The sequence below is a fragment of the Eumetopias jubatus genome, unplaced genomic scaffold (assembly GCF_037043125.1).
Source record: "Eumetopias jubatus isolate StellerSeaLion01/CBP00866 unplaced genomic scaffold, mEumJub1_p1.0 scaffold_14, whole genome shotgun sequence".
In the NCBI taxonomy this organism is placed as follows: domain Eukaryota; kingdom Metazoa; phylum Chordata; class Mammalia; order Carnivora; family Otariidae; genus Eumetopias; species Eumetopias jubatus.
In genome coordinates, this window is record NW_028274820.1 from 90927689 (window position 1) to 90944355 (window position 16667).

The 16667-nt window shown below is 42.0% G+C and overlaps 1 protein-coding gene across 1 annotated transcript; it reads left to right on the top strand.

Annotated features, from left to right (window-relative positions):
• The first annotated feature begins 321 nt into the window (after positions 1-321).
• Positions 322-16463, top strand: STMP1 (short transmembrane mitochondrial protein 1). The gene is made up of 5 exons (XM_088018392.1): positions 322-380; positions 2220-2356; positions 2449-2798; positions 14565-14618; positions 15588-16463. Exons 1-5 carry the CDS (start codon positions 322-324, stop codon positions 15660-15662), a joined length of 675 nt encoding a protein of 224 aa, XP_087874518.1. The 3' UTR covers positions 15663-16463.
• The last annotated feature ends 204 nt before the right edge of the window (positions 16464-16667 follow it).

Here is a 16667-nt window from a genome sequence, read left to right on the forward strand (position 1 = left end):
TCTTCCAGTTCTTTTCATGGCTTGATAGCTTTTTTTTTTTTTAAGCACTGATTTCTAGTCCGTTGTCTGGATGTACCACAGTTTTTTAATCCGCTAACCTACTGAAGGGCATCTTGGTTGTTTCCATAGATTGAAGTTCAGATTTCTTGGGGTTTAGACCAGCTGGAAAGGGAGTGAAGGCAGAGGGGAGCTCACAGCTTTTAAGAATATGGAACAGCTGAGACTGGAGATCTGGCTAAAATAGAAGAATTGGTAAAATAGGAAATAAGATTTGGGACTATAATACTTCAAAGGTGGAGCAGGTCCAGTAGATGATAAAGTATGGGTTATGAACATGGTGGTAGATTGCTGAAGTGGTGTGAGGATGAAGGTCATCGGAGGTAAGGAGTCTGGAAAATACAAGTATATGTGGCCTTGGGAGTCACCCATGATCATGATAGCTTGGCAAGGCGAAAAGAAGGCTGTTAGATGCTAAAGGCTTTGGTGAATGAGGGGACCACCTGGAAAGTCAGGAGATCCTGAAGGGATAAAGGGAAAGCATGAATCTTGAAGTGTTTTCATCAGAGGACATTTAAGTAATAATCTCAAAGTAGCAAAAAAATTCTGCCCTTTTCCCCCCTCTCCTTGTGGTTATTTGGGGGTATAAGAGAAAGAACCTTTGAAAACACCTTAGAGGAAAAGGCTTCCTTTCAGGATTTATCTGTGAGAAGGGGTAAGGTTTTATGCAAGGAACTTCAATAAATCCTGTGCTCAGAGCCTGTGCCAAGCACTTGATGGGCACTGAGGTTGGAGTCATGAACGGAATGAAATCCTCATCTTCATGGAGCTCACAGTGTGGTGTCTTGCAGCTCAAAATATCTCAGAGGTCACTGGTAGCAGCATCACTTGGAAGCTAGGTAGGAATGCCTAATGTCAGGCCCCAGCTCAGATGTATCAGAATCTGCAGTTTAACAAGATTTCCAGGTGATTTGAATGCACATTAGAATTTGAGGAGCACTGGTCAAGATTTGACTGAGTCTTGTTTTAATCTAGATACATTGGAAAATGAAGTGTGTTATAGCCATCTATCAGCATCTCTCTCTTGGCAGGCACTTTAGTTCAAAGAGATCCCACTCCTCTGGTTATAATTGATGAGAGAGCACCCGACACTAACTTGACCAATCAGCATTCCATTCCCAGGTATTTGAAAATGGTTGGGGAAGAGTGATCCAGTTTTTCTATCGGATCATTTAATGAGTAGACTCCAGTAACAATGGTCATATTCTGGAAGGCAGAAAAAAAGTCAAAATGAGAGGACAATGAAGCAGATGTATGGAGAAAAGCAGAAATGGAGAGAAAATGCTGCTTAATTCTGGACACCTTTCCCATTCCCCATCGTTGTCCACCTTATCTCCATAACACACTCCCATATGTTTTAAGCTATTATGATTTGGCTTTTATGGTTTGGAACTAGAGTTCTACTTAATATAACAGATAAGGGGTGAATTCAGAAGGCTGAGAGCAAAGTGGTCTCACTTTGGAAGTGTGTGTTAACGGAGGTTGTTGAAGGTTTTGAAGACCAGGAGAAGGAGGTGGCGTATAGTATGATGGGGTAGCTCTGTGTGGAGACAGGATGAGGAGAGGTCTTCTAGAGCTCACTGTCCACCCCAGACACATGACAAGCATTTATTGATCCCTCACGTTGTCTCATTTGATTCACATAACAGTTCAACGGGGAGCTGGAATTTGCCCCATTTACAGAGAAGGAAAGCGAACTTGAGAGAGGTTAAGTAGCCAGGGAGTGAAGGCAGTCATGAATTGGACGTGGCTGTGCCAGATTCCAAAGGCCTCTAGCTTAACCACTTAAGCACCTAGCCTCTATCAAAAGTGCAGGTTACATAGCACACCTGTGGCACTTTTGAAACGTACAGCTCCCCTCCCCTCCCACAGATTCTGCGTGGGGTCTGGGTAGATCATGTTGCAAAAGCGCCACGAATGATTCTGCTTTGCACCTAGGAATGGGATCCACTGCCTCCTGCAGTCCTTCTAGGTGAGGGAGTCCTAAGCCTGGCTCTGCATCAGAATCGTTGGGGCGCTGGTAGTAATCTAGATCCCAGGCCCGACCCAGGTTTACAGGAGCGGAATTTGGGGACTGGCGTCCTGGATTCTGAATGATCAAATCTGTCCAGCCAGACCTGCCTGGGACTTGAGGCTTCCCCGGGCGCGGGCCTTCTCCCCAGGTCGGCCGGTCCGGGCGGTAATTCCGGGGCGCTCCGCCAGGCGGCGGCGCAGCGCCGCGAGCGGCTCGGGGTGAGGCGAGGCGACGCGAGGCGGGAGGCGCGGGCGGGGCCGGGCGTGACCCGGAAGCCCACGGCGGGTTCCGCCCCTCGTTCGGGGAGAGGCAGGCTCGGACCGGCCCACCGAGCCGCCGCCGCCCTTAGCGCCCTCCTCGCCGCCGCCATGCTCCAGTTCCTGGTGAGGGGAGCTGCCCAGGAGGGGCCGGGGGTGGGTCCGGGGCCCGTCCAGCCGGCCTAGGTCCGGGTTTCGGGGGGTCTGGGCGTGTGTCCGGGTCCCCGCGGCGCCCGCTCGTCGCCTGTCGGGGTGGGCTGCGGGGTTTGGTGTCTGCCGGGCCCAAGCCCCTTGGCCAGTACTTGTGCAGTCGTCCGAGTCCCTCAGACCTGGAGGTGTCAGCGGGCATTTTCACAGCCACTTCTGTGCCGTCCCGGCAGGCAGTGGGTGATCCTCGTGTTAAAGCTTTTGGGGCCCCAGGGCTTGGTAGGCTCCCCTGTCCTGCCCCCACACCCCAGCCGGCCCTGCTGGTAGGTTTTCTGGGAACGCGGGAGGCCGGGAGGGCCAGCCCTGAACTCTAAGTTAGTAAGCCACCTCTCGAGGCGCGGAAACACAAGGGCAGAGTTGGAGGCTTCGGGGAGCCCTCGTCAGGTCTTTTATGGCTTCCAGACTTTGAGGATGGCTGGTTGCTGGCATGAGTCAGACCCCGGTGTGCACGGAACTCCTCCAGGGGGCTCGTTTTGGGGGGAAATGAGTGCTACTGTGAGTAAACAAATTCTATCCCATGGCTCTTTATTCCGGTTAAAAACTGGCTTTCTGGCACAGCCGAGTGTATTTCAAAGGTTGCCTGGTAAAGGTTTCCGGAGGGCTCGCCAAACATTGCCAAGTCCGAGTCTTTCTTCCAAGTGTTTGTTGCCTTCCGATCTTGATGCTTCCTACCTCTCGTTCTGATGAAGAGGCAGGCGAACGTTCCAGTTACCTTCCAGGTGGCCAAATGGAGCGCTCTGGAGAGGAGATGCCCTCCGGGATGTTACGTATTTTATCAAAGAGAATTTTTTAAAGTGCCCCCTTTGTCTTTTTTGAGGTGGTAATTGATTTTTTAAATCCTTAGGAGGAAAGAGGTATCCTTGACATAAATTGCCCAACAAAGACAGGGCTGTTCTTTTGCCTCTGGAAGTTTCTCCAGTGCCCTAAGTAGGAGTCAGTAGAAATAATTACTGCCTTTTAGTTGTAGGAAACACTCAGGTTAAAAACAGTATCAGCCCAGGGGCGCCTGGGTGGCTCAGTCAAGCATCTGCCTTCAGTTCAGGTCATGATCCCAGGGTCCTGGGACCGAGCCCCGCATCGGGCTCCCGCGGGAAGCCTGCTTCTCCCTCTCCCGCTCCCCCTGCTTGTGTTCCCTCTCTTGCTGTCTCTCTCTGTGTCAAATAAATAAATAAAAGCAAAAACAAAAAAACATCAGCCCCAAAGTGTAAGATGATAGCATTGAGCCTAGTACAGCTGTAGCTCATTGACAGACTGAGAGGACGTTGATTAATTACTTTTTTTTTAAGATCTAGGGTTGCCTTTTTTTTTTTAGGATTTAAGATTGCTTATCTATTCCTTTCATTGTTCATGCCTCCGGGGATTAAAATATTTGCCCCTCATCCTGGTCTCAGAAACTTGTTCCTGTGGTCCTGCTGCCCTTTGCTTTTACTGCAGAGGCTTCCTTAAGGTTTTGCTACAGTAGTAAGGAAACTTTGGAAGCTTTTGAGGGGAAGCCTGACAGGAGGGGAGCTCTGTGCATACTGCCTGTCGGACTGTTACTGGCACCAGCTACTGCTCTTGGTACCTTTAAGCACGACCTCCTTAATCCCTCCTCCCTTGGCTTTTGGATCGTTTGTGTCTGTATTTTCTGACATTCTTTAACATTATAACACACGTGGATTTATCTTTATGGAAGAACCCGTGAAGGTGACTGGCTCGGGTGCTGGCCCCTCCAAGGGCTGAGGGGATCAGTATCTTGGTGCAGCAGCTGGGAAGGGGCCCTATCTAATCGCGCCTGTTTGTGCTGGCTGCTTTTCCCTTCTTTTGGTTACTAGGTTTTTCTCAGGGCTCAGTCCTTGACTCTCTGCTCTTTCCTCCAACCCCCCCCTCAGGGACTGTGTTCCTTGCCATGCTGTCACCTTTCCTCTGCTGCTGCTTCCAGGACTACCTTGCGTCCCTTTTTCTGAGTTCCCCAGTTGGCTGTCCTCTCTTGTCCGCTGAACATCTCCTGTCATCTGCTCTATCGCAGATCCAACACATCTGGACCCATTACCTCTTCTGTTCCCCACCCTGCAACACATGCCTCACCCCTAACTTCTTTCTCTGTTCTCCAGTCCTGGCTGTCTCAAATTTGAAATACTGACATAATCCTTGATTTATTTCTCTCCTTCATTCTCCATATCATTTAGCTGCTATGCCTAGCACATATATTTCCCTGCGTGCTCTTGGGCAAGTTACTTAGCTGCTCTGTGCCTCAGTTTCCCCAACATAAACTGGGCAATAATAGTACCTGCTTAAAAGGCTGCTTATAAGGCTATGAAGTTAATTCATGAAAAAGAACGCTACCTTGCACACAGCACTCTAAATGTTAGCTCTTGTTTTAAGCCATGGGGTCTTCATTACTCACCTTATGAAAGTTCCATCTTTATGTCCCCACTGCCAAGTTTGTAGAGTAGGTGTCTTTTACTCCACCATTGCACTAGCTACACCAGCTTAGCTGGTATAGGAATGTGGGTTTTGAATTGGAAGAGTTGTTTTAGGTTCTACAGTTCAGCTAACATGCTGACACGTTAGTTTCCACTACTAAGGGGGCCTCCAGTTTATGTTTCATCACCTCCCATTAAAATAGGCTCTCTACTTAGATGATCTATATCATTTTTGGTCAGTGTCTCCCTAACTAGTTCTTGGTGTTAAAGAGCAGTTCTTTTTCTTTTCTTTTCTTTTTTTTTTTAAGATTTTATTTATTTGACAGACACAGCGAGAGCAGGAACACAAGCAGGGGGAGTGGGAGAGGGAGAAGCAGGGGGAGTGGGAGAGGGAGAAGCAGGGGGAGTGGGAGAGGGAGAAGCAGGCTTCCTGCAGAGCAGGGAGCCCGATGCGGGGCTTGATCTCAGGACCTTGGGATCATGACCTGAGCCGAAGGCAGACGCTTAACGACTGAGCCACCCAGGCCGCCCCTAAAGGGCAGTTCTAATCCACATGACAATCCTTTACACATTTGAAGAGCATTATCTTGGTACCTCTCTCTATCTCCCTGACCCCCTCTAGTCTTTTCTTTAGATGAAACATCTTTGATTCTTCCGTCCATTCTTTATGGTTTCAGGTTCACGCTGGTTAGCCTATTCCCTGAATATTCTAGTTTTTCAGTCCTTTTTTTTTTTTTTGAAACATGGCACTCCTGCTCCAGTCTGATCAGCCATAGAAAAGTAAGGCTGTCTTCTCCTATTCTGGGTTTCCCTTGACACCCTTGGTGTTCTGTCCACTCTTGGCAACTGCCAGAGTAACCATCCAGTGTTAATTATCTTATTCACATGATCAGAAACTGTCAGTGGTCTTTAGTCCCTGCACATCAGATAGTAACCACTTGCACATCAGATTTTCAAGATTTGCTCATCTGACTCCTTTTTCCTTTACTACTGCCTTTCGACATATCTCCTCTGTTTTGGATTGACTAGGCTGTCTTACTGATCTGGACCACCTATGGGCCTTCCCATCTGGTTTTGCCTGTCCTCTTTTTTTTTTTTTGCCTCCCCAACTACTCTCAACTCCCATCTTTTTCCATAAACTTTTCATAAAGAAAGCTCATGAATCACTGTTATCCTTCTCCCTGTTAATTTACATCTTAAATGTCTTTCATCAATGTTTTACTGTCTTCTCAGTTATAGTCTTTGACTTTGTTTTTTCTATTTATATTTCCAGGTACTTTTTAGTTGTTGTGAGTAGCATCCTTTTTAAAATTACACTTTCAGATTCATTGCTGATGTATAGAAATGCTAAGTTTGGTGTATTGATTTTTGTATCTAGCAGTTTTAGCTATCTTTTAGCTCCCATAATTTGCGGATTCACTTGGAAGTGAATCACTGACAGGGTGCCTGGCTGGCTCAGTGGGTAGAACATGTGACTCTTGATCTCTGGGTTGTGAGTTTGAGCCCCACATTGGGTATAGAGTTTCCTTAAAAAAAAATTTTTTTTTAATTAAGAAAAAAAGTGGGGCCCCTGGCTGGCTCAGTCAGAGGAGTGTGTGGCTCTTGATCTTGGGGTCATGAATTTGAGTTCCACATGGGGTATAGAGATTAAATAAATAAACTTTAAAAAAAATTTTAAAAAGGAAGTAAATCGAATGCAATGCTGTGAAGGCAGTCATCTCTCCAGTGAAGGCAAAAGTGACAGTTTCATGCTCTTTTCCAATTTTTGTCTCTCTGTCTTGTCTCGAGTTAGGACTTCCAATAGGAGAGCAGATATCCTAGTTTTTCTTCTGCTTTTAGTGGAAATGCTTCTCAGGTTTTAATATGATGTTTGTGTTTTTGGTATTTCCTAACATTAAGGAAATTCTCTTCTATTTCTAGTTTAAGAGTTTTTGTTGTGATCGGCTGTTGAATTTTATCATGCTATTTCCCCATCTGATGATCAAGTGATTTTTCACCTTTAATATGTTTATAGAGATTACATTAGATTTCTAACATGACGCACTTGAACTCTGTGGCCCATTCAGACCATCATTTGGTGAGGCATTATTCCCTGCACCTTCACTTATTTTAGTCTTGTCTTTCTAGAATAGGTCATAAATCCCAGGGGAAGAAGCAACATAGCTTATGTTTAGATTTCCTAAGCACGTGGCACTTAGTCAATACTATGATTTATTTATTTAGTTAGATATTCCTCCTTTGCCTGATTACTACTCTCAGATATTCGAAAGATACTTGAATATTTGAATCAGCTCCTTTGAGAACAGGCAGACGGGTTCTACCTGATGGACCTCTTTCCAAAGTGTTACAGCTATCTTTTTCATGAATGTGCCTATTTAATTTACTGGCTCAATTGAAGAATTAACAGCCCCCCCCCTTCATTGTCTAAGGAAAATTACTGAATATAAAACCTAGCTTACATTTTTAAAATGCACATCTCTGTGGTGGTAGTAGAAGACATATAGGTTATATCCTCAGCAGATTTTTGTTTTAATGTATAGAATATGAGTTTTATTATTACTCGAAGCAGATACTAAACACAGTTGATAATTTCTTCACAAGTCTTAAATGTTTAAAGACTAAAGGTGAATTTTTTTCTTGCCTCCTTGAAATGAGCAGTCTTGAGACAGCTTCTGTAGGTCTCTAGACTTAAATGGAGAAATAAAATTATCAATTTGTCTTTTTATTAATGTTAGATAATGTATACTTCTGGTTTTCTTGTCAGTGTGTAGCTTTTCTCACCTGAGACCATAAAACATTTTTAGGTATCCTTTTGAATGCTAGCTGTGCTATATTTGCTAAATAAAATGAGATTATTTTTATTATTTATTTTTAATGAGATTATTTTTAGATTTAAGCCCTTGTCAGTAAATATGAGGTGGTTCAGATTCTGTGTCATAACGGGTTTGGGTGTGTACTCTTTGAAAATGTGATTTGATGAGTCCTATTTCAGAATTGTTAGGTAGTATTCAGTTGGGGTTATTGCCAGGAGCCATCCCCGGTTAAAGTTGTAGCTTTATTTGCTAATTGACAGATGTAACTTTTTGATTGGGGAAGGGGTTGAGCAGCAAATGATAAGAAAATGCTATGGAGTTGGCTTTCTTATTTTTAAGACTTAGTGGTTGTGATTAAACAGCTCATGTGTCCTTACATAAAAAAGAGTTGATTTTTTGTGGTGTTCATACGTAGAGCCAACTGTTTATCTCTGTGGTCCTCGTTTTTTTTCACTCTAACATTTCCATTCTTTTCAAACATTTGTCCAATCTAGAAGCCTTGAAGTTGTCTTTGATTTCCAGTTTTATCACATATAGCTGATATTTTACCAAATCTTAATGATTTTTAAAAATGATTTTATTTTATTCATGAGAGAGAGACAGGCAGAGGCAGAGGGAGAAGCAGGCTCCCCGAGGAGCAGGGAGCTGGATGCGGGACTCGATCCCAGGACTCTGGAATCACGACTCGAGCCGAAGGCAGACGCTTAACTGACTGAGCCACCCAGGCGCCCTAAAATATTTTTAAGATATAATTTACATCATACAACTCATCCATTTACAGTGTAGAATTCTGTGGTTTTTTATATATGTTCACAGAGTTGGGCAACTATTACCACTATAATTTTATATCCAATATTTCATTGTCCCCAAAAGAAACCCCATATCCATTAGCATTCATTTCTCATTCCCCTCTTCCCCAGACCAGGACAACCACTAATTTATTTTGTGTCTTTATCATTTACCTCTGCTGGGCATTTCCTTTAAGTGGAGTCGTATGTTGTCTCTTCCGACTGCTTTTCACTCAGAATGGTGTTATCAAGGTTCATCCATGTTATAGCATGAATTAGTACTTTATGGCTGAATAACATTACATTGTATGGATATACTACATTTTGTTAATCCATTCACCAGTTTATAGGCATTTGGATTGTTTGCACCTTTTGGCTTTTATGGATAATCTTGCTGTGAACATTTGTGTACAAGTTTTTGTGTGGATGTATGTTTCAGTTCGCTTGAGTATATACCCTAAAGTAAAATTGCTGCATCATATGGTAATTCTGCGCTCAACTTTGAGGAATTGCCAGACCGTTTTCCAGAGTGGCTGTACGATTTTACGTTCCCATCAGAAATGGATGAAGGTTCCACTTTTCCACTTCCTTTTCAACACTTGTTTATCTTTTTGATTAAAGTCATCCCAAGTGGGTGTGATGTGGCACCTCATTCTGGTTTTGATTTGCATTTCCTTAATGATTAGTGATATTGAGCATCTTTTCATGTGCTATGGGCCATGTATATCTTATTTGGAGAAATGTCTATCAGATCCTTTGCTCAGGAGCACCTGGGTGGCTCAGTGGGTTGAGTGTCTGCCTTTGGCTTTGGTCATGATCTCAGGGTCCTGGGATCGAGCCCCGCATTGGGCTCTCTGCTCAGTGGCGAGTCTGCTTCTCCCTCTCCCTTCCCCTCTCTGATCTCTCTGGCTCTCCCTCTCTGTCTCTTAAAGAAAGAAAGAAAATCTTGGGGCACCTGGGTGGCTCAGTTGTTAAGTGTCTGCCTTCGGCTCAGGTCATGATCCCAGAGTCCTGGGATCGAGCCCTCAAGGGGCTCCCTGCTTGGCAGGGAGTCTGCTTCTCCTTCTCCCTCTACCTGCCACTCCCCCCGCTTCTGCTCTCTCTCTGTCAAATAAATAAATAAAATCTTTAAAAAAAAAATCTTTAAAAGAAAAATCCTTTACTCATTTTTAAATTGGGTTGTCTTTTTGTTAAGTCATAAGGATTCTTATATTCTGGATACAAGTCCTTTATCACTACGTGATTTGCAGATATTTTATTCCATTCCATTGGGTTTGTTTTTTTTTTTTTTCATTTTCTTGATGGTATTCTTTTTTTTTTTAAAGATTTTATTTATTTATTTGACAGAGAGAGATAGAGCAGGAACACAAGCAGGGGGAGTGGGAGAGGGAGAAGCAGGCTTCCTGCCAAGCAGGGAGCCCGATGTAGGGCTCGATCCCAGGACCCTGGGATCATGACCTGAGCTGAAGGCAGATGCCTAACAACTAAGCCACCCAGGCGCCCCTTGATAGTATTCTTTGAAACACAAACATTTTTAATTTTGATGTCCTGTTTAAGAAACTGTGCTTTTTGTGCTATTGATGTCCTGCTTAAGAAACTGTTGCCTAATACAAAGTCATAAGATTTACTACTTTGTGTTCTTACAAGAGTTTTATAGTTCTAGCTTTTACATTTAGGTCTTGATCCATTTTGAGTTAATTTTTGTTTATGATGTGAGATAAGGGTCCGTATTCTCTTTGGCATGTGGATATCCAGTTGTCCTAGCATCGTTTCTTTCTTTTTTTTTTTTTTTAATTTTATTTATTTATTTCAGACAGAGAATGAGAGATAGAAAGCACGAGAGGGAAGAGGGTCAGAGGGAGAAGCAGACTCCCCGCTGAGCAGGGAGCCCGATGCGGGACTCCAGGATCATGACCTGAGCGGAAGGCAGTCGCTTAACCAACTGAGCCACCCAGGCGCCCCCTAGCATCGTTTCTTGAAAAGACTATTCTTTCCATTGAATGTATTAGCACCCTTGTTAAAAATCACTTGACCAGGGGCACCTGGGTGGCTCAGTTGGTCTGTTGATCCACTCTTGGTTTAGGCTCAGGTCATGATCTCCAGGTGATGTGATCCAGCCCCATGTCCAGCTCTGAGCTTGGTGGAGAGTCTGTTTGGGATTCTCTCTCCTTTTGCCCTTCCCCCTTCTTCCCCTGCTCTCTCTCTCTAAAATAAATAAATCGGTAAAAAAAAAATCACTTGACCATAAATGTAAAGGTTGATTTCTGGACTCTCCATTCTATTTCATTGGTCATCATTGATTTTTATTTTAATTGTTATTTTTTAAATTTAATTCCAGTATAGTTAACCTGCAGTGTTATATTAGTTTCAGGTGTACAATGTAGTGATTCAACAATTTTGTGTATTACTCGGTGCTCACGCATTCCCCCCACCCACCTCCTCTCTGGTAACCATCAGTTCTCTATAGTTAAGGGAGCCTGTTTTGCGATCATCATCATTGACTTTTAAGAAGAAAAACAATTCAGTCATGTTTGCTTCCTGTCTCTTCTGCTACCATACTAATCTGGGCCTTCTCTGATCTGTACTTATTCATTGTTCAGCCTTTTTTGAGTAGAGCTGCTAGGTGAATACTTCCAAAGCAGTGCTTTCATCATATTGTTGCTGGTAAAGAGTAGCCATTGGCTCCCTACCGAGGTTACATGGGAACTAAACTTTGCCTGCTCTTTGAGGTCCCTGAGCCAGCCCTACCCAGGGCTCCATACTTATTTCTCTCCATTTCTAAATTCAAATTCTCTTCTGATCAGTCCTATTTCTTTTAGTCAAGTCATCATCTCCTCATTCATACCTTATGCCTTGATTCTCCACATTCAGTTCCCTTCCCAGTTTAAATTTTAATACTTTCTCAGCATAATTAGAGGCTTTAATAAGTTAAGGTACAGTGGTCTCTTTCACATATGGTTTCTTAGAAGAATCACTTCTGTGTCATTCATGTGGCCACTTAATGCATGACCCATTTATGGTTTTTCCTGCATCTGTTACATTCAGGGTCCTGTACTGGCTGCTGCCTTCAGTTATATAACTATTTTATTTAAATGTAGCTTTTCTTCCTACACATCCTGTATGAACTCTTAAAATGTGTAGGGACTGTTTTAGAATCCCTTCACAGGGCTGAATATGAATTTATTTTTAGTATATAAGGGTCTTCAATCTTTTAATCAAAACCTTTGGGGGCCAGATGTATTTGACTTTTTTTTTTTTTTAAAGATTCTAGAAGGGTTTAAAGCTGCATATACCTTGTTATTTAACTCAGCATTCTGGGATAGCACTCTTTAATGACCTACATTAAAATATTTACTGTTACACATATTCTCCAGTGGGATGTGGGGCAGGATCCTATGCTTAAAAGATTGCTTTTTCTGTAGCAAAAAGTGAGTATTCACACTGAAATGTGATAGACTATAAATAGTATCATATCAGTTCAGGTCAGGTGTGATTTTGCTGCCAATTGAGTTACAGTGAAACAGTTTGATTAGAGTTTTGGGTTTCAGAATTGTAATAGATTGAGGAGCTTCACCGATTCTAAGTGTATGGTGTAATTGTAGAGCTGGAAAATTCTGTCTCATGTACGCTGCCTGGGCCAGTCTAGACTTGCCTCCTGTGGCTCTTAGCTGTAGCCTCTTCCTCCCACCCATTTGTTCTCTAACCACTTTGCTCATGTCACTCCTCTGTCCCCACATTTCTGGTGTTTTACCATTTATTGTCCCCCATGTGCATGTGAGAAGCAGCTATATATGATTGCAGAAGGGATGTGATAGTAATTTATTTAGTGTTGAGCTTGGGAAGCAGTCATTTTTCTTTTTTCTGCACTACCTTCTCTGCAGGGAATACTGTGGGGGAATCAGTGATGTGGAGGGGGCCCCGTGGAGGTGGCATACAGCCATCTGGATGGATGCCTGACGAGGCGTCCAGGTCTTGGCTTGGAAGAAGTTAAGCAATCTTTCCCTGCAGAGAGGTTGCAGACTCATTCAAGGCCTTCTATAATCTGGCTCCAATCTAACTTGTCAGACTAATGAGTCACCATTCCTCAGATTTATATTTTATATTTTTTATTAGATTAAAATGTTTTCTCTGTGTAAACTTGCCTAGTGAGCATCCCATGAATAACATATAAATGCTTTTCTGGCTTCATGCATTTTCCTCAACATTTCACTTAATACGTAACATTTCTTTTATGTTGTGTATTTAATTTTACAATATCCCAGTGGTAGACCTGGTGGTGTTCTGAAGCTGGAACTGGATAGCACTTGTCTAGAGGCCCATAGTTTTTGTTTTGTTTTGTGTTTTAAAACAACTACCAATTTTTCATGTGCTGGTGAAATTGCCAAAGTGAAGCCAACATTAGATATGCCATATTTATGTTAAGACACACGTGGTAAGAACCAGGAATCCTAGAATGTTGGAGCTGGAAGGAACATTGTTAGTATAGTGTTTTATAGATCAGCAAACTCCAATCAGTACAGCTACACAGCTTGATAGTGAGTAGTAGAACCAGAATTCTATTTTTCTTGAAAATTTTCACCCTGTTATTTTCTCTGGTGTTAGAGCTAAAATTCTCATTTGGTTCCCCCCTCCCCCGCCCCCTGCCGCCTTCTTACAAGTAAATATAATACTCTTTCTGGATTTGGAAAACTTTTGTCTACCTGGTTTCAACCCACAGGAGTGAAAAAAATCATTTTGCTTCTTGGTGCCAACTTGGTAAAACTATTATTTCACAGAATGTGCCTAATTAATCAAATGATTAGAAAATGGACTCTGATTAGAGAATGGATAGCTGCTTTTATGCTCCTTAATTAACTAACAACCAATTTAAATTATGCTTTTGGTGTTTAAAGCTCAGGAAGGCTGTATTCTGTTTCCCTATATGTATCTCTGACTTGAAGAGAAGGTTTGACCACACCATGTAGAACTGACGGTGTTAAGTGCCATACTTTTTCTGTTAAACTCTGCTGTGTATTGAATAGGAGCAATGCCGATTAGAGAAAATGATAAACAAAAAAACAAATGCCAGTTTGAATTTATGAAATTAGAAATTAGGCATCCTGTTGGAGATTGTTAATTATTGGAGGAAAAAACCCCAGGGAATTATGGATCATCATTAGACTCAAAGTTTAATGAGCTTTGGTTCTTTTGTGGTGAATGGAGTGCTTTAAATTTTCATGAAACAGGTTTTGTTCAGGAAAATAGTCACCCAGTGGCATAAGCATTTATAGTTCTCTAAAAATCATGCCTGTCTCTCCTCACTGAGTAAGAGCTGGTTAGGGAATCTTTGTCCCCCACAGGTCTTAAGTGTTCTGCCCATTAGGTTCCACCCATGGCAGAGTGCTAAGCCATGTGCTGTCTCAGTTGTATGTCAGAGTTTCCCATGCTCTTCTGTCATGATACATTTTCGGTTTTGAGTGTGACTCTAATTTAGGTTCTGTGTTCCTTTGTTGTGAATGACCCTGAAAAAATCACTTCGTTACCCTGGGCCTCAGGTATGAAGAGATTGAATTGTGAAAATCTCTTCATTGTCCAAGATAATACAGTTTAGTTGAGTACTTTTTAATCGGATATTTTTAACTTAATGTAGCAAGAGGTAACAATACTTTTTTGGTTATAACCAAAAAAGAAAGACAGACAAAAACCAAATTACTTTTAACAACAAAATCATCTCTTTGGCTTGGGTTTCTGGAACTGACAGTTAAGTATTTATGGAGGTTGTGAGGGGTCAGGGAGAATCTAGGGTAGATTTGTTTAGTGCTGCCATTTATTCTCTTTTGTATGCTCTTTAACCTTTTGGGAGAGTATTTCTATGTTTATTTTATAGAAGAAAACTGAATCTCATACTGCCTAGCCCTAGACTGGAAACTGGGGTCTTGAACTGTCCTGAGCTCCTTAGACTATTGTCTATATATAGTTTGGTATGGTATCAGATGGCACAGAACTTGGTATCCAGTGTAACTCTTCCTGTTCTATTCTTTCAGCTTGGATTTACTTTTGGCAACGTGGTTGGAATGTATCTGGCTCAGAACTATGACGTAAGTGACCATATCCATGTCCACCCCGATTCCATGTCACAAATTTGTAGTGATTTGTCTTTGTTAAAGTCAGGTATGCCTTCCAGCATAAATGAAGTCCATAAATCTGAGGAAAATGTCCTGAATTTTGTAGAAAGATTTTCCATTGTTTGAAAAATACACCTCACAGAAGCATCTGTCCTCCATATCACCACAAGAGGGCAAAATCCCATCAATTTAAGATGGTCTTGTGATCCTGACCCATGTTTGTTAGCCCAGAGTAATTAATTACTAAGTTAGAGTCTTCTTACAGTTCTATGGAAAATTATGTGATAAGTGGGAATTTAAAGACTAATTGGTAGTGTACTACCCGCTACGTGGTAGTAATGACTGAGAATTTTAGTGATGGATCTTTATAATGCAGCTTAGTTAAGGAGGTCAGAATTTTGTGAAGTGAGGAGTTATATTAGCCTCATTTTATAGATGGGAAGTTGAAAATCAGGTGACAAAACTGCCCATGAATGGGAATTCTGGAAGGGGTGTTGTAAAGAGAGGGAAAGGAAGGAAGGGGCGGGAAGAGGAAAGGAAGGGAAACATGATACTAACTTTTGATCTGTTTGTGGTGAAGCTTTTAATGTGACAAAAGTAATTCTTTATCAATCTTCACTTGAGTTATATGGTTTTCTAGGAAGGAGCTTTATTAATTTATATCACCTTTACTGTTTATATGTACAGCTTCTATTTGGCACTGGATTGAGGTGCTAAGTGAGTATATAAAAGGAGAAGTCAGAATCTGGCTTTCAGGGAGGGAGCATACATTACTTTCCAACTTCTGAGATCCTTCTTATGCAGTTAGGAGGCCTGTTTATCAGGTCACTTTCAGAGGAAAATAAAGACTTGTACAACAACCCTTTATTGTTGGAGGAAGAGAAGTAAAAGACTATTGATTACGTTGATGAAAAATTACAATAATCTTTTTTCTCTTTAAAGATACCAAACCTGGCTAAAAAACTAGAAGAAATTAAAAAGGACTTGGATGCCAAGAAGAAACCCCCTAGTTCATGAGGCGGACTCCAGCACTGCCTTCTGGATATACGGATTCTGCTGTTCTTGAGGGCCTCCTTACCATTTGAACCAAAAGCTTTTGTTTTGAATTCCAGCCTCAACAATTTTCCTGTTAGATCCTACGTCGCTTGAGAGCATAGATGGGGCCACAAGTTAAGAACCACCCTTTTCCAACTTCCTCACCTCATCCCTTCCTCCTTCCAGCCACTTGAGACGGCCTAAGACTGGAATTATGGTGCTAGATTAGTAAATGTGACCTTTAATTTGTAGTCTCTCCTTTATTCTTGGAATTTCTACTCTTTTCTAAAGAAAAATTGATGAGTTTTATATAGCCGATCAGACATAAATAATGCTGATTACACGGCTTAGCGATTATAATGGGTGTTTTAAACATTTGGTACTAAATTATGTTGTTTTAAAGTCATTAAAATTAAAGCCCAGAAGCCAGTTACTCCGGAATTATCCACTTATTATATACTGTTGTCAGACAGCTCCATAAGTGCTAATTTAATCAGTAAATCAATTTACTACTCATTAACTGAGAAACTGTATTCTGAGAACCCTGTCAGGAACTAGGGAGTTAGTTTAAAAATGTAAAATAATGGCCCTTATCCTCCGTAGAATTCATAGTCTAGTATGCATGTTTTTCCTTAATCGTGTCTTTGATTTGGCTCTTTTCCCTCAAAAGAATCCTACTTATCTTAGGGCATTATAGGTGCATTTCACGTTACATGATGGATAAATGACAAGTTGTAAAGGAAATTTTATGCCTCTTGACATTAAAAATGTATTTACATTATACCTTTATAGTGATTCTCATGAGAAACTTTGAGGGTTTTTTTTTTTTTTCCTGCAATCAGAAATCACCATTGTATGTTGACCTGTAGGTAGGGACATCTCTAAGTTCCTCATTTAGCCGGAAGAAGCTACTGAAGATGAGACCCCCACCCAATTGCCAAAGATTTGTCATTGTTGATCTGTCAGGGTGGAACAGAGAGGCCACTT

What these genes read in the sequence shown, in the direction of transcription:
- STMP1 (XM_088018392.1), top strand. Translation starts at nt 322, where the DNA reads ATGGGTTATGAACATGGTGGTAGATTGCTGAAGTGGTGTGAGGATGAA. An exon ending in GACCCGGAAGCCCACGGCGG is followed by an intron (nt 2,357 to 2,448) that starts GTTCCGCCCCTC and finishes GCCATGCTCCAG; the next exon opens with TTCCTGGTGAGGGGAGCTGC. An exon ending in CACCCCAGCCGGCCCTGCTG is followed by an intron (nt 2,799 to 14,564) that starts GTAGGTTTTCTG and finishes CTATTCTTTCAG; the next exon opens with CTTGGATTTACTTTTGGCAA.